General features: G+C 41.0%; 2 protein-coding genes across 2 annotated transcripts; one reads left to right on the top strand and one right to left on the bottom strand.

Moving 5' to 3' along the window:
- The first annotated feature begins 6711 nt into the window (after positions 1-6711).
- On the top strand, positions 6712-10724 carry LOC119739068 (G-protein coupled receptor 54-like). The gene is made up of 3 exons (XM_038213903.1): positions 6712-6819; positions 7547-7682; positions 9271-10724. The coding sequence occupies exons 1-3, from the start codon at positions 6712-6714 to the stop codon at positions 9912-9914; spliced, it is 888 nt and encodes a 295-aa protein (XP_038069831.1). The 3' UTR covers positions 9915-10724.
- Positions 10725-18462: 7738 nt separating this feature from the next.
- Positions 18463-19839, bottom strand: LOC119739542 (hepatic lectin-like). Its single transcript, XM_038214521.1, has 2 exons — positions 19367-19839; positions 18463-18770 (listed from the first exon to the last, which is right to left on the bottom strand). The coding sequence occupies exons 1-2, from the start codon at positions 19662-19664 to the stop codon at positions 18526-18528; spliced, it is 543 nt and encodes a 180-aa protein (XP_038070449.1). The 5' UTR covers positions 19665-19839; the 3' UTR covers positions 18463-18525.
- Positions 19840-21748: the final 1909 nt, after the last annotated feature.

Genomic DNA, 21748 nt, shown 5'->3' with positions numbered 1-21748 from the left:
CCTTCCTTGTGTACACACCATTAATCTATCTGGTCTGACAGCATATAGTGTCGTTGTTTGTTGCAAGACTTCCTATATGCAATAATTGTTTTGAATAACGATACTCGATACATTACGTGTACCTTCTCTAATTGGAAGAGCATTGACAGTCAAAACATATGTCCATGTATACCCCGTGTCATGATGGATCATTAGCAGTGCTCCTTAATCATTGCGTGTGTGCTACCTCTATGGTGCATCAAGGGATGACAGTCGTCTCGTTTACATTACGTGTTCTTGTCTTTTGAACAGCCGTGCTAATTGTTACATTGTCTGTATTGTACGTTGCGTGAAAGTAGTGATCCGTGTGTTTCGTTCCTTTTGCTTGATAATATAAGGCCTACGCACCTTTTGTCTGTTGCGTGTCACGTGTTGGATTGGTGATGTAAGTGTTGCTCTGCGTTATTTCGAACAGCAGTAGTGCTCCTTGACGCGTGTTTACCGTATGTGTTGCATCGGGGTCATTTCATGTCAGACCAACGCACTTTTTTACCTCATGTCTTCCGATTTTGATAAAAATTGCTGTGCTTGTAGGTCCTAATGAGCAATGAATACACACCAATTTTTAGCCCGATCCGACCTACCATGTGGTCAGGGCAGAAGCCACAAAAAATGGCATTTTTAGAGTAAAACACCACCCTTTTGGTATAAATATGTCCAAACTATGGCAATTTTCATCGAATATATGTGAATTTGGTATTAAAATAATGAGGATTGCATGCTCAAATCACTTCTTTTGTCAAAATTAAATTTTGTAAAAAGTAGGTCACGTGACCTTTAATATGCTATCGTGACCTTTGACCCATTTTTTGTAATAATGTATCATTCCGAAAATCAACGAAATAAAAATAACTTGCTAGAGCATGTCTTCCTCTATCAGAATCTACTAAAAATCAGTTGGGGTCTTTAAAATTTACAACTTTATGACTATTTATGTACAGTTGGTAGGTTACAAATGAGTCAATTTATAGACTTTACATACGAAATACACCAACACAACTTACTATTCTGTTTCTTAAGTTACTAAAATTTATCTAGATGTTTATGTATAAAGTGCAAAGCCAGGAAAAACAAAATTCTACCTTCTGATTCCAAAGAAACTGTCTAATCAGAATATCTGGACTCGGAAGTGTGCTAACCACTAACAGTAACCAGGCCTTCACCCAGTACAGCGGACTCACGTCCAGGTGAAATTCATCTCAAATGAACAAAATGCCAAGTTTGTGAGAGTCATTAAAGTTCAAGAAGCACAGTGATGAATGAGTAAAGGTTACTTTGATTGTAATGTTAAGTATTATCTTCAAGCAAACTTGAATCCTAGACCCTGATTAGTCCATCTATAGCAACAACTGTGTGATTTTATATAATATTGCACAGCTATATTGCACCCCAGATATTAAAAACGTACGTGTACATATGTTGTGTTATTTTCTGCTGGACGGACCAATACACTACATGTATGCACGTACATCTTCACCGCGTGTACGCATTTGATATCAAGTTTGCTTGAAGATAAATTGGTTATAAATCCCACTTGCGTTCGTGGAACACGGAATTATGTAGTGCATCGAGTGGCATATTGGTCACGGCAGCATTGCATTATTTCATATTCCAAGCGCGCTCGTGGGATAACTAATTATCAGTGGCACCCAGGGAGGGGGGGCTTGAACCCACCCCCAACATTGTCAATTTGTTTGTTTGATGTAGGCTAGTTTTGTTGGTCCAATCTTTTACAGAAATTTGAACAAAAAACGATTTATGACCCCCCCCCCCCCCCCACCAAAGCCAAATCCTGGGTGCGCCACTGCTGATAATTTACACTATGAGTCTGGACCTCATCAGCCCTCAGAATGAGAAATTCACAAACCAAGATATATTTTAGTAACTTTAGAAACAGAATAGTAAGTTGTGTTGGTGTATTTCTTATGTAAAGTCTATAAATTGACTCATTTGTAACCTACCAACTGTACAAAAGTAGTCATAAATTTGTAAATTTTGAAGATCCCAACTGATTTTTAGTAGATTCTGATAGAGGAAGACATGCTCTAACAAGTTATTTTTATTTCGTTGATTTTCGGAATGATATATTATTACAAAAAATGGGTCAAAGGTCACGATAGCATATTAAAGGTCATGTGACCTACTTTTCATGCAATCCTCATTATTTTAATACCAAATTCACATATATTCGATGAAAATTGCCATAGTTTGGACATATAATTTTATACCAAAAGGGTGGTATTTTACTCTAAAAATGCCATTTTTTGTGGCTTCTGCCCTGACCACATGGTAGGTCCGATCGGGCTTAAAATTGGTGTGTATTCATTGCTCATTAGGACCTACAAGCACAGCAATTTTTATCAAAATCGGAAGACATGAGGTAAAAAAGTGCGTTGGTCTGACATGGAATGACCCATCGTTGAGATGGCAGTGGCCCGCGATACATTATCTGCACCCTCTCAACCTGGCAAACAATCTCGATCATATGTATTCAGCCTGACAAGCGGTCCTTTTTCGATCGTTCATCGCCCACTTCGTCTCAGTCATTTTTACCAAGTTGCTTCCATCAATTTTCTAACTTTCCCCCTTTTGAATTCCCAGAAATTAACTTTGGTAATACTCACTGGAGGTCACTATGGCCAATTTAATAATTTCCCGTCCGTACTGATAGCCAAAACGAAGAGACGATCTTTGTGAAAAAAATTGAAAGCCCTATTCAATGATAGGCCTACTTTTGGGGAAACGAAAATGCAATTATTAGGTACAACGAATTTGTCTCATCAAACCAACTACCAACAAAGTGGATAAACAAGTCTGTAATCACGCGGACACCAATAATTGATGGGACAAATTACTACCGGTTGACCGCTGATTATGTTTGATTTTTCCAGATCATATAACGTTGCCTCCCTCGTTTGAAGTGTCTCACGACGCACGTGCGACAAACACAGCTCGTCTAATGTATAAACGGTGATAGTGCATAATAGTGCATCACGGTGGTTGGGGGCGAAGAGTTATAATTACACCACTAATTCCCCGAATGGAACAAGTGGCGTTAGTATATTAAGTAGCGAGATACTTAAATTAGCACTTGGACATTGAAATTGACTCGTCATCCGTACACAATTAGGAGAGGTGATTACCGGTTTTTTTCTTGACATGAAAATTGTGAATTGTGATATTGAACGAATGAGGTTACTGGACTTTATATGTCCTCTCCGCACCAATGACAGTTGCAACCATTCCATAATGCGTATGTTGCAAAATATCGAACGGCACAGCGTACTCATCCGGTATCGTGTTTTCAAACTCTTCCCCCAATCACAATCAATCACCTGGTTATTCTTCAAATCGGCATGTTCATTTTAAATTGCCCTTTGAGTAGATTTTCCTTCATGTATTTTCAAGAAATGTCCCCTTCTCTTGATTAATAGCTGCTAGACATTGACACACGATACACACATTCAGCGCTATCAATCAAGTTAAATGGTGTTCGGCGAGGGCCCAGAATCGATCTACAGTTGTTAAAGTATAGGTTAGGCTAGCTGTTCATTGCTTGTGGTTTCCGATGTTTAAGACGATTTTAAGTCGAACATATTTTGGCAGCTTCAAATTAGGCTCGTGGCAAATTTTGAATTTTGTTGCAGTTACAAATAAACACGGACATATGGCTGTCAAATTCATTACGCAAACAGGTGTAGTGACGGGACAGTCAGCCTTTTTACCCTAACAGAAATAAATGATTAATTATTTATGGACAACACGATGTACCAATTTAAGCAACAAGACCTGTAACGTACCCTTTTTAATGCACTGTCCACAGCTGCGACAGCGTATTCTTCCGAAAGCTTTATTGCCACTTTTTATGCAAATTTGGAAAACGCGGGTTTTTTTTTTTACTTTGTTTTGCAATCATTGGTGTTCACTCGTCGGTGACTGAAGAGGCGCAATTAAGGTATCAATTGAAAGCTAATGAATTACCATTTAGGATGAAGCCACTTTAACGTTGTACAATTTCGTAATTGCATATCAGCCCATTGTTTTTGGATTACTTTTTAGACGCGCACATTTTCAAGCTGAGGGATATCATATTTCGTTGTAGCGAGGCTAGAATTCACAGTGCAGCTACTTTCTTGACTTGTTTACAAAATAGCAGCCTGCGGCTACTGTACTGGCGTTAAGGAGTATTTTATGATCATGTGTAAACTATGTATTTTATTTTATTTTTTATGATCGCGCCTGAAAAAAAGAGTTCAAATTTTATTCAGCTTTTAGGCAAGTACACCCCCATGTCAAACCAAGTCACGTAACGTGCCGTGCTTGCTCGACGGTGAGGAACCTGTTTTTCTCCTTGACTTTGCTCAAGTAAATACCAAGATTTCAAGTATGTCGCGCAGATAGTAGCTGGAAGATGTTCCCGCTACTCAGCGTCCGAGGACAAAATGCCCGAACATATAAATCCATGTCAAGACTAAAGTGGGAAACGTCTACCATGATGCATACGCTTTTACAGACCATATTGAATACACATACCATATTGAGTACACAGACCATATTGAGTACACGACGAGGATTGATGATGACGAGTTACATTGCGGCTTGGTAACTCGGTCTTGCCGTCTTCATCAACCGAACAAGACCCATTCCCTCTCTGTGATAAATCACCAGGTAGTGGCGGTTGATCGGGAGGAACGTTCGTCCAAGCTAGTAGTCACAAGGGGATGGAGCGCTGTGTCATCCGGGTGCTGCTCGCGCCATGCATTACTGGTTTTAACTCCATCGCGCGGTAAATAACGAAAAATGGTGTACGTGACTTGTATCAATCAAGGATCCTAGACACCAGGATAAACGACTGTTCTGAGCTCTAGTACAAAATGCACTGAGCGAACTTGCCTTAATTGGTTAGACGCGTGATAACGGGCATTAATACCCGTTGGCGCGTAATCGCGAATTTTCCAGGTGTCCTATTGTGTTGGGTTTTTGCAAGACATCTAAAACGGAAATATTCATAAAACTGTAAGCAAAACTGCTCCTTATTTAAGATTTAATTGTTCCAAAATTGTTTAAAAATAAATACTTCAGGATATAACAGATGGTATTGTGCAGTTTTTGTCGTCACAGATGAAGTATTTACCCGGGAAATAAACGTCAAATTTCGTGGAGAACACCGTTTACCCAAATTTCGTTTTTAATTAGGCTTTTATTAAAAAGTTTTAGAGAGATAAGATGCCGAACCGATGAAACAAATTCGACATTTCATTGTTCATCTTAAAGCTAAAGATATTGTGCTCGGCATTACCATGGTTATGTAGTTATCACTTATCAGAATTCAATAATAAAGACCAAAAACGTAGACTCATTAATATTCAAAAATATAATTCGCTGGCTTGACAGACTTCGAGGCCAGATCGGGCGCAGAGCCTCGCAAATCTGAAAGCTACCGCGTGCAGTGGTCTTTGTTGATAAGTATTCATGGTATTTGCCACCAGGGCCCGATTTCACGGCGCTGCTAAGCACACGATTTTGTGCTAACAGAGCCTCCGTCTATTTCATGGAGACCGTAAGCAAAAGCACAGCAAAAGGCACGCTTACTTAAAAGGAAAAATTTGCTGAACTATAGTGACGTAACAATGGAAATCTCCATGCACGCGCGACCGTTAGCCCACACACGCCGTGAAATAGTGCTTAAGGTTAGCAAATGCTAAACACAACTTTTGTGCTAACTGTTAAGCAGCGCCGTGAAATTGGGCCCAGTACGGGACGTTATCGCGTCTAACCAGGAGTTGGGCCGAGTCGTTAATCCTTGTGTGTAGGATCCGTGTATCAATATGCGTGGTGGTATGGCGTCATCAATCTAAGGTCAAACAGTGTATTATTGTTTGCCACCCGCGCAGATGGAATTGACAGGTGATAATTCATATAAAATATGTCGGTGACTGAGTTCATGATTAACAAACAAATCTGGGTTTGTTACACCATTGCTAATTACTTATCGTACGGAATAGTCTCGAAGTCTGGCTTCCGACCCAGTATCCAATGAGATGGCATGGCATGATAAACATTTTTTTCAAGGACAGGTATAGGTGAACATTTAATTTAATTTAATTTAACCTAGACATTTTGTTATTGCATTTTTGTTTTGTTTTTAAAAGCGTTAAATAACGTCTTAGGTAAAGTTGTAGAGCGAAAAAAGCCCCTCGTCTTCTGACGTATTATACGTGCTATGGGCAGCCATTTTATGGGCAGCCATTTGGGCAGTCATTCAATTTTATATTCAGATCACGTCTGGAAATAGAAACGCTCTCAAAGCTTCTCCGGAACGCCATTTATCAAACTTTGTAACCATGGTGAACACATCACGTCAAGTGACTCAATCTGCTTTTCGCAGCAAGGTTTCCAGGCGGAGTTTCCTGACAGAACTACGATATATTCAAGAAAAGTTCTCGTTTCACAAATAAATTTGAATTATTGAATTGCCTTTCCATTCTAGCAAATTGTATTTTCAATCAACAGAAAAACTATACAACCTGGTCTTCCAAAGATATTTTTTTATGATGTGCCAAACAAAGTCATGAAGATGGATATACATTTATATGTGGTCAAAATTGCAACGTATTGAGTCTGCTACTTACATCCCAAGGGCGAATTTAGGGGGTGGGGATTCGGTTTGGGATGGATACCCCACCCCCAGACACCCACCCCACCCCACCCCAACCCGGCCACCACCCCTATCCCATCACCCCCATCCCAACCTTGCGCTTGACCACTGTTAACGTTTTGGTACACATTACTGGTAACAATTTCCAAAGTTTGCTTCTTAAAATATTTTCAGACCATAATTGCAAATCTCACTTCAAATATTTTGTCACCGCGTCTTGACTTCAAGATCTTAGCAACCCTCTTGAAAAATCCTGGAGCAACTTATGTAAGCCGTGACTTTTTGGGGGCTGGACCAAACTTTTTCTGAAATAGCTAAAGTTGCGCATCTTTTTAAATATTGACTTTAGCAAGAAGTCAAACAGTGTAAAGTTGATCTTACCATCAACAAACCAAGATTACTTTTTTTGGTTTTACCCTTTTCCTAAAAAATTTCAAACAATTTTTTATATCCTGCTTTACTAGTGTTGATCTTAACACGAAATGAACCATGCGAAAGAAGCTCTATCCAAATGTCATCTCGAAACATCCCCTACCCAAATCGCAAAAAAAACACAGACTGTAAATTTTGAAAGGGTTCAAGCAGAAATACATCGATTGTGAAAATATCCTTCGGACCGTTGAAGTGGTACGTTTTCATCCCATGCCATTTTCAACGTGTTGTGACGCACGTAACAGGCGTGATATCTGGGAAAATATGTATCTGAATGTATATTTGCCTTCGAAATGCGTCCGGATTCCTCTGAGACGCTTCGCCTGTAGGTGATAACAAAATACTGAGGGAAGTGTATTGCCGAAATCTGATACACCGAAGCTTTAACTCTGGGTACGACTTTTGTCTTCCCTGCAGGTGTCTGCCGAGGTGTCTTCTCTAACCCTGGCTTTTCTCTCCTACGACCGCTACCGCCTCATAGTGTATCCGATCAAGACACTCCAGCGGCGGTCACCCATGGCCCTGCTGAAAATCTTCCTCTGCATCTGGTTAGGTAAGGTATAAAACACGAACCGTGCACCCAGTTGTGATGCAACGATTACCAACAGAGTTGTCATGGTGAAAAAGGGTCATTGTTGTTGAAAACATCATTTCGTGTCAGGTATCGTTGTAAACATTTCGTGTCAAGTCGTCTGTAATTTCATACCAATGCACACAATTTTATTACCATTGCTGCTCGCTGATTCGTTTAAATGGCAACAAATCGAAGTCGTTTTTGAGCGGGGAGGTTTCGAATATGTTTATAGTCTTTCGTCGGCCATACTCTAATATCTGATTTAGTGCACACTCTTGCATGGCAACAATTGAAATATATAACGCTATATTTATCATTTCTCGCAAGAAATGATAATAATTGCACTGGAAAATAGTCACATAATATTAAGATTTGACTTAAAAGTTGAAACCAAATTTTTCCAAATGAAAACAGAAAACATTTAAACCATTTTCTCGTAAAAGACTCAACATACCTGTACATGGAATACGCTGAAAACTACTACATTTTATGACTCTTTCGAACCGACTTTAGTGAATAATCTTCCAATCCTCTCAACTCTCGCGGGACCACGCGAGATCCCGTGGCTGCAATCAAAGCAGTCGTGGTCTCGACGAAGCAGGCCGTAAACGCCCGCCCGTCTGCCTCGGCACGCACAATTTGCCACCCCTTGGGTACTGGACAGAGAAAATTGCAACAAAGTCGTTTCCCGATCGAAAAAAAATACCAACGGTTAAAATCATCTCAGTTGATAGTTCTCAGAGCTTTCAGATTGTCTCTTTCCAACGTGTAATTCGAGGGAACCTTGGGGAGCAATTTCAGTCGATAAGTCGAGATATATATCGAATGACACAACGCTACCGTGTTTTCTTTCGGCAAAGAGAACAGGGTGAGTAAATAAAAAACGAGACGCAAATGTCGGGACTATTGTTTTATTGAAGTTCTGCATTTAGCACTTTCAATATCTAGAACATAAAAGCCCAATTCAAAAGCTTTCTTTTATAGTACAAGAATCATTAAACACAACCACCGTTTTAAAGTTCTGTCCACGGATCACAAAAAAAGGTGTGCGTTCTTTCAGCAAAATGACAACGATTCACACACATCGCTATGTGATTTGTTTTCGTTTTGCTGAAAGAACACTGAATTTTTTTTGTGATCCGTGGACAGAACCTTAAAACGGTGGCTGTCTTTAAAATTCCGAAATTTGAAAAGTACATGAGTGATTTGAATGATTCTTGTACTACATGCAGAACTTCACTAAAACAATGATCCCAACATTTGGGTTTCGGGATTTTTTTTACTCACCCTGTAGATCGGTACAGACATTAGGTGGCTATTTTCATTTTCTCTGTCGGTATATTAGTATTAGTCACGATGGCCTTAATTGTTAACAATACGTTTAAATCATTTCTACTAATTAAAGGCATTGTCACGGGTTCAAATCGACCCTAAAACTAATTGATGTTCGAAAGTCGACCTCTTGAGAAAAAAAATGGACTTTACCCCTATAGTTTTTTTGTATTGTGTATTTTTCTCTATTTTTATGATGATTAACATTATTTATTGTTATTCTGTTTCAATACAGTGTCTTTCATAACGCAGATTCCCACTGCACCAGCTGCGGGTCTGACACCAGAGGGCGCATGCTCTGAATACATTGCTACCTGGGGACAGGAGTACTTCTTCAGCTACATTCTAGCCTCTCTGTACATCATCCCTTTCGGCGTCATCGTCATCTGCTACCTCCAGATAGGCCGGAAAATGCTGGAAGTCGGCCCGCCGAGCAGCATGAAGGCCCACCGGCGCAGGCGAAGTGTCAACATCATCCTGGGAGTCATCGTGCTGTATGCCCTCTGTTGGATACCAGTCCACATCGTTCACATGTGGATGGCCTTTGACCCGAAAGTCAATGCCAGGAGCCCGCTGTACGTGGAGCTGCATACCGCCGCCAACGTCTTGATTTTCTTCAACAGCAGCGTCAACCCGTTCGTGTACGCCCTCATCGGCCCGTCGTTTCGCAGACACATCAGGTTGATTGCGGTCTCTCTAGCCAAATGTCAACCTAGGGTTGCTTTTGCCGACCAGAGGAGTGAGAGTAATCAGAGCCTGTACGGGGCCAAAAACGCACCCGCATCATCGGGAGCTCCAGATCCCAAGACACCGGAAAATTCGATCCCCGGTACATCCGACAATGCATGCAACGGTGTACACGAATCGACTTGGCTTTGAGGTTATTGCCACCGTATAGTTGCACACATATTTCTGTATGAGATGGCATTCAAGTGAACTGCCTGAACACTTTGCACTATCTGCACTGACCTCACTTCTAAAAACATTCCTACTGGTGTGTGACCGATACTTACCTTGACGAAACTTTTCACCTCTGAGTTATGTTTACTTTTTGCTTCTGTATAGCATCCGCAATTGGTGCACTTTTAAGCCTTGCTGGGCATACGTTTAGTGAGGCTTCACGGCGTGAACGCACTCTTTTGGTACACTGTAGTTGGGCAAAATGGGTTGATAATTCGACCAATGCTGGTCAAATTATCAACGGCCTACACTGGCCTTTACTTTCAGTTTTTACCCAATGATAGCCACAAAATGGTTTCACAAATGTTCATCTTTGTACGAGTGCTCCGAGTTCCCCACATGTATTTTAGATTTGTGGAAGTGAACGAGTTGCCACAATCGTTCTCTTTTGTGTCATGCGATTTTTCAGTTTCCGTAAATTGAGATGCTAGTAGCAATTTTACAAAGGCCTTTTCCGAGGGTGTTTTTCTGAAGAAATCAGTGTACCAAATTTTTTAAAACTCCGACTTTTACATGCTAATTTTCCTATTCGAGGGGTACGGAAGCGCGCCACCAAGGGTCAACTTTCAGGCTCTATAGCTGGAACAATTTGGAGTCATGTGCGAAATTAAATTGAATGCCATAATAAAAGGTAGTCTATGTAATATACCCTGGTCCTGGCGAAGCCGACCATGGCGATTAATTATGCAACTAAACTGCGTATGACCTCGAAAAACTGATCAATCAGCAGGCGCCTTCTATACGCGCGTAAAGCTCGCCTCATACTCTGCGCGAAAGCGAAAGCAAACGCGAATTTATTACGTCATGGCAAGTTTTCGCGCTGCGAATTTGTAAAAGTTGAACACATTTCAACCGGGGCGAATTTTGCAGCGAATTTTTTATGACGTCAAATTCGCTTCGCATTCGCTTTCGCATGAAGTAATGAAGTATTCGCTTTCGCTTTCGCATGAAGTTAAGCCCGGTTCATACTTCATGCGAAAGCGAATACGAAGCGAATTTGACGTCATAAAACATTCGTTGCGAAATTCGCCCGAGTTGAAATGTGTTTAACTTTTACGAATTCGCAGCGCGAATGCTCGCCACGACGTAACAAATTCACGTTCGCTTTCGCTTTCGCGCAGAATATGAACCGGGCTTAATGCGAGCTTCCCGTGTGCTTAAACATCACGCCCAAGATAAGTAGCATTTTTGTACAGGTTGTTGTGTTACAAAAACGCGGCATCGAAATGTACCAATCTTAGTTCTGCTTTTGGAATGAAATGACGTCACGCATGCTTAGATACGCTGTATATCAGACGTTATACAGGAGACCTGGCTCCGTGGACAGGGTGATACTCGGACTTAATAAAAGGCAGATTCATACTCAACGCGCACGCAAATTCGAACGGGAATTGGTGACGTCACGTGAAGTTTCACTCTGCACATTTGCACAAGTTGAACTATTGAACTATAGTAGCAAAGGCCAACAAAAAAAAGTCTCCGGTTTCTGGTATGCGCGCGCGTCGCCGTAGCCATGCGCGTCGGCAAAATGAAAAAAGTTTTTTTTCAACGAAAGATGATGTCTCAAAACCGCCAAACTCACTGGTTTGACTGGAATCCTGCTGCTGCACAATTTTAATGTGTTTTTAGATTGGGTTATGGTCGAGAATAAGCTTTATGTGGCCTCTCTGGACTCCCATATATTTGCACTAAGTTTAGTCGGGCACCATTTGCAGTCATCAGCACACATTTGAAGCAAAAAAAACTGGTAAAAAAAAAAAAAAAAGCCGCGTCGCCGCACCACTTTTTGGGCAAGCTTCATACCAGAAATCAGAGACTTTTTTTTTGGCCAAACGTTTCATGACTTCAAATTTGCTTCGCATTGACATTGGCTTGAATATCGAACTTGAGTGCGAAACTCAAGCCCAGCCAATCGGGCGAGGTTAGATGACGGATGATCAACACTTTGAAGGATGTAGCAAACGAATTATTGAAAGTCAGACAAGATTTAGGTTTACACGGTGAAGTCAGCAATAAGAGTAAGTTGGCGGTTTCACAATGTGACAAGAAAGTCTGTTGTGAGTTTGTGTGGAGACATCGTCATTTCTTTGGTAACACCATCAAGTGGCCTGTACCAAAAATCGTGAGTTTCCCCCAGTTCTTGTCAGAACCACGCAAACACATAAAAGAGATATTTTTGGTCACATGGAGCGACATCAAACTTGTACTCTTAAATTGAATAACGAACCCGAATGCCTCAATTCTGAATCCGGGAGATCAAATGGATTTGCAGACAAAGTGGCTGAAATACGGGGCTCAAAAATGAATCCCAATGCTTATTTTACGAAGTTTGCCACACATTTTGTTGTCAATGAGGTTAGTTTTGCATTTGAAGTAGTACGTGCACGGAAGAATTTTGTTTTCAATAAACACACGGGGCGTCCTATGTCAACGGAGGTGCGTTTTTTTAACGAACCGAAGGACGTTAATTTTAAGACGGGTGAGATTTCGCCCCAGAAGGTTGTACACCCTTTGTTACTTTGTACAAGTACTTCACTTTTTTTGCAGACGTGCTATTTATGTCAAGGTCGCAATGTTTAAAGAAAATTTGAAAAGAAAATGAATTAGCCAATGGTGGTTACACCATAATTAATGTGGTTACGTTTTAATTATTATAGTGCTATGTCGGCTGCCGATGGATTTCTTTTTTACGGTGTTACTCTTGCGTTTGTACATTATGGGAAAACAATGTGTGTTATACAATCTCAGGGTCTTTCTAAGTCGGTTGATGTGGTGATTAAGGGGGAAGACACAGTCTTCAACATTGCCAAAAAGGCTCTAGCATTGTGAAAAGGCGAGTCGAGAAGGCACACAATTATATCGGAAGTTAATGCGCTTATTCTGGGTCCATTCCACCGCAAAAGATAATACACCTTATGCGTAGCAGCCATCTTAGAGGGCAATGCCTTTGTTTTGCTGGGATATCATTATGCATGAGTGAACCTTATGCAAATTCATTGTAAATGGCCGCTACGCATAGGGTCTATAATAAAAACTCTGAAATGGCAGTTTTAACTCAAAAGTTTGAAACAAAAGGGATGCTTGTGCCGACCAGAGAAGAGAGAGTAATCAGAGCCTGTACGGGGCTAAAAACGCACCCGCATCATCGGGAGCTCCAGATCTCAAGACACCGGAAAATTCGATCCCCGGTAGATCCGACAATGCATGCAACGGTGTACACGAATCGACTTGGCTTTGAGGTTATTGCCACCGTATAGCTGCACACATTTCTGTATGAGATGGCATTCAAGTGAACTGCCTGAACACTTTGCACTGTCTGCACTGACCTCACTTCTAAAAACATTCTATACTGGTGTGTGACCGATACTTACCTTGACGAAACTTTTCACCTCCGAGTTAAGTTTACTTTGCTTCTGTATAGCATCCGCAATTGGTGCACTTTTAAGCCTTGCTGGGCATACGTTTAGTGAGGCTTCACGGCGTGAACGCACTCTTTTGGTACACTGTAAAAACAAAAGTTGGGCAAAATGGGTCGATAATTCGACCAATGCTGGTCAAATTATCAACGGCCTACACTCTTGGGCAAATTCTACTCAAAAGTTTGACAGTTTTTACCCAATTCAACCCAATATGAGGTAATTTCATTCCAATTTTGGGTAAATTACATTACCCAACAGTGTTTTATCCAACCTTTTTACAACGTATAGATGTATAAACGTGGATTTACACTTTGAAAATGTTTCCTGCTTATGACCAAACAAACTTTGAGATTCCTCTTCTCTTATATTTTCAGAGAAAGGCAATCGGGCCGATTCCGCAAAAGTTTGTTTTCTCCAAAATTTGAGCGAAGGCTCGGGTACATACGGGAGCGGCTCCAAAATCACAACCAAAATCAACTGTCAGCTCCCATTTTTGATGAAGTTTGGTAAAAGAAATACGATCAAAGCATGCAATTACCCTTCAACGAAATGCCGACCATATTTCGAGCGAAATTGAAGTTAAGCATTCAGTGTGCTAGAACAATTATTTAGGTGGTTTTGCGTTCTTCCTTTTTTAGTCTTGCACAAGTTGTTTGCCCGAGCTATCTGTGTTACTTTCAAATTTGTTAACAGACGATCTCTTATCGCTGTCAAAAGATCCTTTGCCAAACATTTTGTATTGCTGCAATGGACATGCGGCTGCGAAGTTGACCCATCATCGGAAATCATTTATCGCACATTGATGTGAACACAGCGCGCTGTAAGGATATGAAACAAAAAGCGTTTACCGTCAGAGCCTGGAAGTATGGCATTTACTTTCAGTTTTTACCCAATGATAGCCACAAAACGGTTTCACAAATGTTCATCTTTGTACGAGTGCTCCGAGTTCCCCACATGTATTTTAGACTTGTGGAAGTGAAAGGTCAGTGTTTGACACGATCTTTCTCTTTCGCGTCATGCGAGTTTTCAGTTTCCATAAATTGAGATGCTAGTATCAGTCTTACAAAGGCCTTTTCCGAGGGTGTTTTTCTGAAGAAATCAATGTACCAATTTTTTTTAAAGTCCGACTTTTACACGCTAATTTTCCTATTCGGGGGGTAAGGAAGCGCGCCACCAAGGGTGAACTTTCAGGCTCTATAGCTGGAACAATTTGGAGTCATGTGCGAAATTAAATTGAATGCCATAATAAAAGGTAATAGACCCTGGTCCTGGCGAAGCCGACCATGGTCTATTATTTGTTAACACATTCGGCAATTAATTATGCAACTTAATTGCGTATGAATTCGAAAAAATGACCAATCAGCAGGCGCCTTCTATACGCGCGTAATGCGAGCTTCCCGTGTGAAACATCACGCCCAAGATGAGTAGCATTTTTGTACAGGTTGTTGTATTACAAGAACGCGGCATCGCAAGATTGACCAATCACAGTCTTAGTTCTGATTCGGAATGAAATGACGTCACGCATGCTTAGACCACTGATCTCTATATAAAGACTGGATAGCGGATATGCATACAACATTCACACAGTAGACTTTGCATATTGACCAATTCGCCCCCGGTCTCACGAAGATGGCCGCGTATATACGAACGTTCTACGCGTAAATACGCGCGCGTTGTATCAACAGTTGACGCGCATTTTGGTCGTGTACACATATTATGATGTTCTAAAAAGACACATTTCCGTAGTGATTATTATTTCAAAAACGCCGAAAAAGTGATTTGCGGCATTATAAAAGTAACCACGACGTTAGAAAAATTGTAGTAAACCTTGGTCAGTTGGTCAGTGGTGGTGGCCAAAATATAAGTCAAGTGAACCGCGACGTTACAAAAGAAATCATGCTGTCTATAAAAACGACAACTTGTCCTTTGTAGATCACCAGCCGGTCTCACCAATATGGCGTCAAATTCGTACATTGTGCGGCTCTTTATTAGCTATCCAGTCTTTATATAGAGATCAGTGGCTTAGACACACTGTATATCTGTATATCAGACGTTATACAGGAGACCTGGCTCCGTGGACAACGGGTGATACTCAGACTAAATAAAAGGCAGATTCATACTCAACGTGCACGCGAATTCGAACGGGAATTGGTGACGTCACGGGAAGTTTCGCTCTGCACATTTGCAAAAGTTGAACTATTGAACTATCGTAGCAAACGTTTCATGGCTTCAAATTTGCTTCGCATTGGCATTGGCTTGAATATCGAACTTGAGTGCGAAACTCAAGTCCAGCCAATCGGGCGAGATTAAATGACGAATGAGCAAAACTTTGATGGATGTAGCAAAAGAATTATTGAAAGTCAGACAAGATTTAGGTTTACACAGTGAAGTCAGCAATAAGAGTAAGTTGGCGGTTTCACAATGTGACAAGAAAGTCTGTTGTGAGTTTGTGTGGAGACATCGTCATTTCTTTGGTAACACCATCAAGTGGCCTGTACCAAAAATCGTAAGTTTCCCCCAGTTCTTGTCAGAACCACGCAAACACACAAAAGAGATATTTTTTGGTCACATGGAGCGACATCAAACTTGTACTCTTATTACATTGAATAACGAACCCGAGTGCCTCAATTCTGAATCCAGGAGATCAAATGGATTTGCAGGCAAAGTGGCTGAAATACGGCGCTCGAAAATGAATCCCAATGCTTATTTTACGAAATTTGCCACATTTTTTTGTCAATGAGGTTAGTTTTGCATTTTAAGTAGTGCGTGCACCGAAGAATTTTGTTTTCAATAAACACGCGGGGCGTCCTATGTCAACGGGGGTGCGTTTTTTTAACGAACCGAAGGACGTTAATTTTAAGACGGGTGAGATTTCGCCCCAGAAGGTTGTACACCCTTTGTTACTTTGTACAAGTACTTCACTTTTTTGCGGACGTGCTATTTATGTCAAGGTCGCAATGTTTAAAGAAAATGTGAAAAGAAAATGGAATTAGCCAATGGTGGTTAAACTATAATGAATGTGGTTATTTTAATTATTATAGTGCTATGTCGGCTGCCGATGGATTTCTTTTTTACGGTGTTACTCTTGCGTTTATACATTATGGGAAAACAATGTGTGTTATACAATCTCAGGGTCTTTCTAAGTCGGTTGATATGGTGATTAAGGGGGAAGACACAGTCTTCAACATTGCCAAAAAGGCTCTAGCATTGTGAAAAGGCGAGTCGAGAAGGCACACAATTATATCGGAAGTTAATGCGCTTATTCTGGGTCCATTCCACCGCAAAAGATAATACACCTTATGCGTAGCAGCCATCTTAGAGGGCAATGCCTTTGTTTTGCTGGGATATCATTATGCATGAGTGAACCTTATGCAAATTCATTGTAAATGGCCGCTACGCATAGGGTCTATAATAAAAACTCTGAAATGGCAGTTGTAGCTCAAAAGTTTGAAACACAATGATTAAAACTATTGGAATGTACTATGTGCAATCAACGTTTTCGTTTATGTTACCCAGATGCACTCGTTCCAAATCCTATCTCGACGTAGACGTCTTGCATCTGATGTCACATCTGAGAAGTCTTTGTTCCTCTGGCATAGGCATAGGCACGAGTTGATTCTTTGTACATTCATTGTCACTGAATTTGAATAACAAAACAGTGCGGAAAGAATGTTGCATCCTGACGCCATTTTTTCATCATATATTATCTCAATGAAGGTCATGCAAAAATGTTGTAGAAACATGAATCTGGGACTGAAAAACAGTTCCAGTTTTGTTACTAAATACTCTGAAAATGCACTCAACGCTCCATAGACTTATACACAACCAAAGAAGTGGCGTCTAGATACTACATTGAATTTCTTTCCAAAACTGCCCTCAGTGACGGGGCACAGTGCACATATTTTTAATCTTGACCTATAGTCTAAACCATTTTAATTGAGGCCACCTTAATTATTCACAGGGAACTGTTCCATTATTTTTGTACAGCATGAAAGCAGTTCTCCGGTTTTGTGGAATCGTTCAAAAAAAGTTATATTTTGTGACACTTTGCGACACCATTTGAACAACGTAATAAAAATCAACACTATATACACTTAAAAGTTGGTGTGTTTTCTATCTTTTACTCCGAAATTCCTTTGCCTTTTCCCAATTTTTAAACATTTAAACACTTTATTTTAAAGTTTGAAGCTTTTTACTTGAGCCATTCAATTTTAAATTGTGAAGAATATCCCACTAATGAAATTGAAATTGTGAAAATCGATGGAATAGATTTTCACGTTGAATGTTTTCAGCACGAATATACCGCTGTTAGTTCCATCAGGATTTGAAATATATACTTCGAACCTCGAACCTTTGGATCCAAAGCTTTTTGTTTGCATTTCGAAAGTGGAAAATACAGTTAAATTACAAAGTGCGTAAGATTTCATTCACATTGATAAGTCCGCACATAATGTTAAACTGACAAATAAATGCACACGTGACAGTTTTAATTTCAGAGAAATACATGGATGTTACATGTACCATGCTAAGTATAGTGGCACAGGTTCAAGTTTGCCTGCCTAATAAAGATAATGCAGAATTCTTGTAATATCTACTCATTTATCATAATTTCATTCAAGAGATTGTCACATAATTATGGCATATATTGATGACTAGCATTTGAATTATAAGCATGCACCAGCATCAAAATAATTAAACTGCCCGTATATGTCGGGGTTCGAATCCCGCAGAGGGCAATTTGCACATACAGCTCAACTGTCCATTCACAATTACACAGCGGCTGTGCTGCATATATACAGAAGGGGGAAAAAAGAATGACATTCACCATTCCTTTTTTTGTCGATGGTTCGAATCTCGTATGATTTCATCCGTCATAGCCAGTCCCGATTCATTGTGCTGGTTTTGCATATTGCAGTTCCGTCCAAATACATGCATGTTCGCTTGAAACCATGATGAGACTCATATGAGAGAAAGTGATCAGGACGAGGAATTCGGTCGGGAGTTCGAATCCCGTATATATAGCAGTCACAAGTGAGTTCCAATTATGTCCGTTGCTATCGTGGGTTTAAAAGTGCAGTGGTGTTTCGATCCGGTCCGTTTCCATCGTGGGTCTAGAAGTGCAGCTGTGGTGCAGGTCGTTTGCATATTCCGTGACGTCGCCAGTCACATGGAACATCGCTCCATTCACCAGTTTGCAGTACGTTAGCGCAGTCTTCCCTTTGACCAGTGCTGGGTGTAGGTAGGGTCTCCTCACTACTGCTGCTTCCTGCACGCCCCAAGCCCCCAAGCCCCACTTCCTCACGGGCCCAGTTCCTGTACCTTACATTACTGGTACCATCCTTGCACTCCCAGGTACCTAGATTTCAACGTAATTAAAAACAAATCATTAAAACAGCTTTCATTCACCATAACTTATAACGTTCACAAAACGTTCACGCTTCCTGCATCCTGTGGACCTCTTTGGTCAAAGGTCCACAAAGAGAATGCAAGGTTTAGAGCACATTTTAGAGCACGCTTTAGCCAACCGGCAGCGGTGATATAGCGGTGATTTTACAGAGCGAAATCAATCATCTTGACAAAATGCAAATTCTTCATTTTCAGAGCATCAATTTTAAAAACGTCTTCGGTTTACATCTCGGTGCAGTTAATCCAAAACTATGACGGCCTCACGAGAAAAGCCTGCATGGCGAAATAAAGAATTGATTTTCGAATAGACAAGTGAAAGAAGTGCACAATAAGCTCTGGCCGTGTTGCAAGATGCATGAAAGTCTTGCATGAAATCGATCAACATGATACCTGCCAGAGCTTAAAAATGCGACACCGAAAAATGCGACGCCGATGGCACATTTTGAACACAATACTTTTGGTCAAATTTCGGGGACAGACGGACAGACAGTCAGACTGACCGACCAACAAGCTCCTGCCAGTGCTAAAAAATAGTATAAAACGCACCTTCAGACTGCAGATCATTGCAGTGAATCCAAAACTTAGATGACACCAGACTCACGAGGAAATCAGTTTCATCGTCAGACTGTGGCACGACCAAGACACTTCCCATCTTGATGCACTCCTCCTTGGCCTCGGACCACGTCAGGCGCTCATCGGTGGCTTTGTAGCATCTGCCTCCCCAGTGGTTCCAAGTAGGAGGACACGCCCCTCTAATGGAGGCCTCACACATCTCACTACTACCCATACATCTGATCATCAGATGAAGGCTTATCAAGCTAAAGATAAGCCGTTTGGGCAACATGATTCCAAACTGGCGTCTTGTGGTGAAATAACGCAGTTCCCAGGTTGACCTGCAACGTACAGTTAACGTAATAATTAATTGAAAGGGATGACCATCCGACCACTTCCGAAGCCATTAAGCCTCGCACGTCACAGCAATATTAAGATTAAAAATGTAGGCTGCTGGTGCCACGTTTCTGGCCATAAAAGTGTGTCAATGAAAATTGACACTTGGTTACCAAGGTCACCGAGTGCACCTTTCATTAACTCCGTTTGTTTGGTTAAAACGCTCATAAAAGAGCTACGATTGACTAGTCTAATTCAGAGAATAACGGGTTCGTGAGACACCTAATTAGGCATTTTTACGCTTTATTGATCCCCAATTCAGCTGAAGAACTTATGGCCTTCTCTCGGGATAATTACCAAAACGCATTGTTGCAATTGTAAATCGAAAAAGCAGTTGGGCACAGTATCGCTTAAAAATGAGAGCGCTCTTTCGTTTCAGGTTTACGAAATCTCGATTCTACTATTTAGCGGACTGGCTTCAGCATCCAATGTCATGTTTTGAGAATTGGATCTATATCTAACAGCTTCGTTTCTGGTGTTTTTTTTTCTTTTTTCAATGCACATATCCAATGCCACCACACATCCGTTCTGCTCGTTATGTTTCTAGAGAAAAGCTTGCGACTTGACCACAACTGAAATCAAAACCACAATTTGGTAAACCCCGATGGATTGGCCATGCAGACGCCGACACTTTCTTTACGCGTGCAGGCCTGTATACTTACTTACTGTGGGAGTGCAGTCGCCCTCCCATAATTAAGCACACGTGTAAAGAAAACATGACATCAAGATTTAGGCCCAAGGGTTATCATTCATTAAATCAGTGAATAAAAGCAACTATCAATAAGAACGTAATAGCCCCCGCCCCCACCGGTTTAGAATTTGCAACGAATCCCGGACACGCAACTGTCATCTTGTTCCCCCTCCTCCCCCCCCCCCCCTCCTCCTCCTCCTCCCCCCCCCCCCCCCCCCCCAAACTTTGATTCCAGATCCAACGGGACTATGGAATATCCCCTTGGACCGTAGTCTGGTTCCCCGACCTGACAATTTCCCCCGATGTCTACACGTCTAAATTGTAGGTCAGGCAGCCTCCGTGGATAAAAATAAACATGACGACATTGACGGCCCTTTTTCAAAGCTCGACTTCGTTTCCGAATTCGCTTTATCACATAAAGCCTTTAATGTTCCGATAATTTTTTTAAAAATAAATCACTTGCTTCATATATCATACAGTTATGATATACAGTTTAATACTTCTGTAAAAAAAACATTGACTAATTTTCACCTGGAATCTTCAAAGTTGGACACCCAAACAGCACTGTTAGCAGGCGGAGCCGAATTGAGACCACGCCGCGTTTTGGAAAATGCCGGTAACGGTCGTCAAATTCAAACTAGTGCATGACGCAGCAAAAAGTTCGCCCCTCGTATACGATCCGAGTGCAAAATCGTCGTTGAATTTCAAGTTTTCTAAATAAAAGCAATGGATATTAAATATCAACTAGTTTTTAAAGTTTTTAATAAGCAATTAGCAGTTAATAAATCCTGTATTATACTCGGAAATACTTGGACACTATCCGATTGTCGACGAAATGAATTCGGTAAACTTCGGACAGTTTCGGAAAAAGGAGGAATTCCTCCCGTTTTAGCAACGTTTTAGTCACGTGGTGTAAATTGTGATACATTGTATTACCGGAGGCTACCTGACCTAAGATTCATCAGGAATAGTCGGAATCTTTTGGTCTGGGAACCAGACTACTTGGACCGGAGACAGAGAGAGCTCCGCGCGCCGTTGGACAACGGGTGATAGTACTCGATCGGACTACAGGACGTGCAGAGAATCCTGTAATCTTTCCGAATGGGCGCGTGCAGCAATCTCATTAAGGAACGAGGCTTAAGATAATTGAATGACCTACATCTGTCGACTTGAGATATTTACAAGCGCCATTTTACCGTTACGCCTTACTGACTACACGGCAGACGGATCATTCATGATTTATTACAGCGATGCGATTCCATTGTTACATTTTTATTCGATTGTCGCTG

Source organism: Patiria miniata, unplaced genomic scaffold (genome assembly GCF_015706575.1).
Source record: "Patiria miniata isolate m_02_andy unplaced genomic scaffold, ASM1570657v1 HiC_scaffold_30, whole genome shotgun sequence".
NCBI classification, from domain to species: domain Eukaryota; kingdom Metazoa; phylum Echinodermata; class Asteroidea; order Valvatida; family Asterinidae; genus Patiria; species Patiria miniata.
Note: the sequence above shows the minus strand (reverse complement) of the source record. Positions and strands in the feature narration are given on the sequence as shown.

Bases quoted from the DNA above. Each gene is read 5' to 3' on its own strand.
- LOC119739068 (XM_038213903.1), top strand. From the start codon at position 6,712: ATGGATACCCCACCCCCAGACACCCACCCCACCCCACCCCAACCCGGC. The intron at 6,820-7,546 runs GTACACATTACT...TCTTCCCTGCAG, and splicing joins TGACCACTGTTAACGTTTTG to GTGTCTGCCGAGGTGTCTTC. The intron at 7,683-9,270 runs GTAAGGTATAAA...GTTTCAATACAG, and splicing joins CTTCCTCTGCATCTGGTTAG to TGTCTTTCATAACGCAGATT.
- LOC119739542 (XM_038214521.1), bottom strand. From the start codon at position 19,664: ATGTTGCCCAAACGGCTTATCTTTAGCTTGATAAGCCTTCATCTGATG. The intron at 18,771-19,366 runs GTGCGTTTTATA...GTTGAAATCTAG, and splicing joins CAATGATCTGCAGTCTGAAG to GTACCTGGGAGTGCAAGGAT.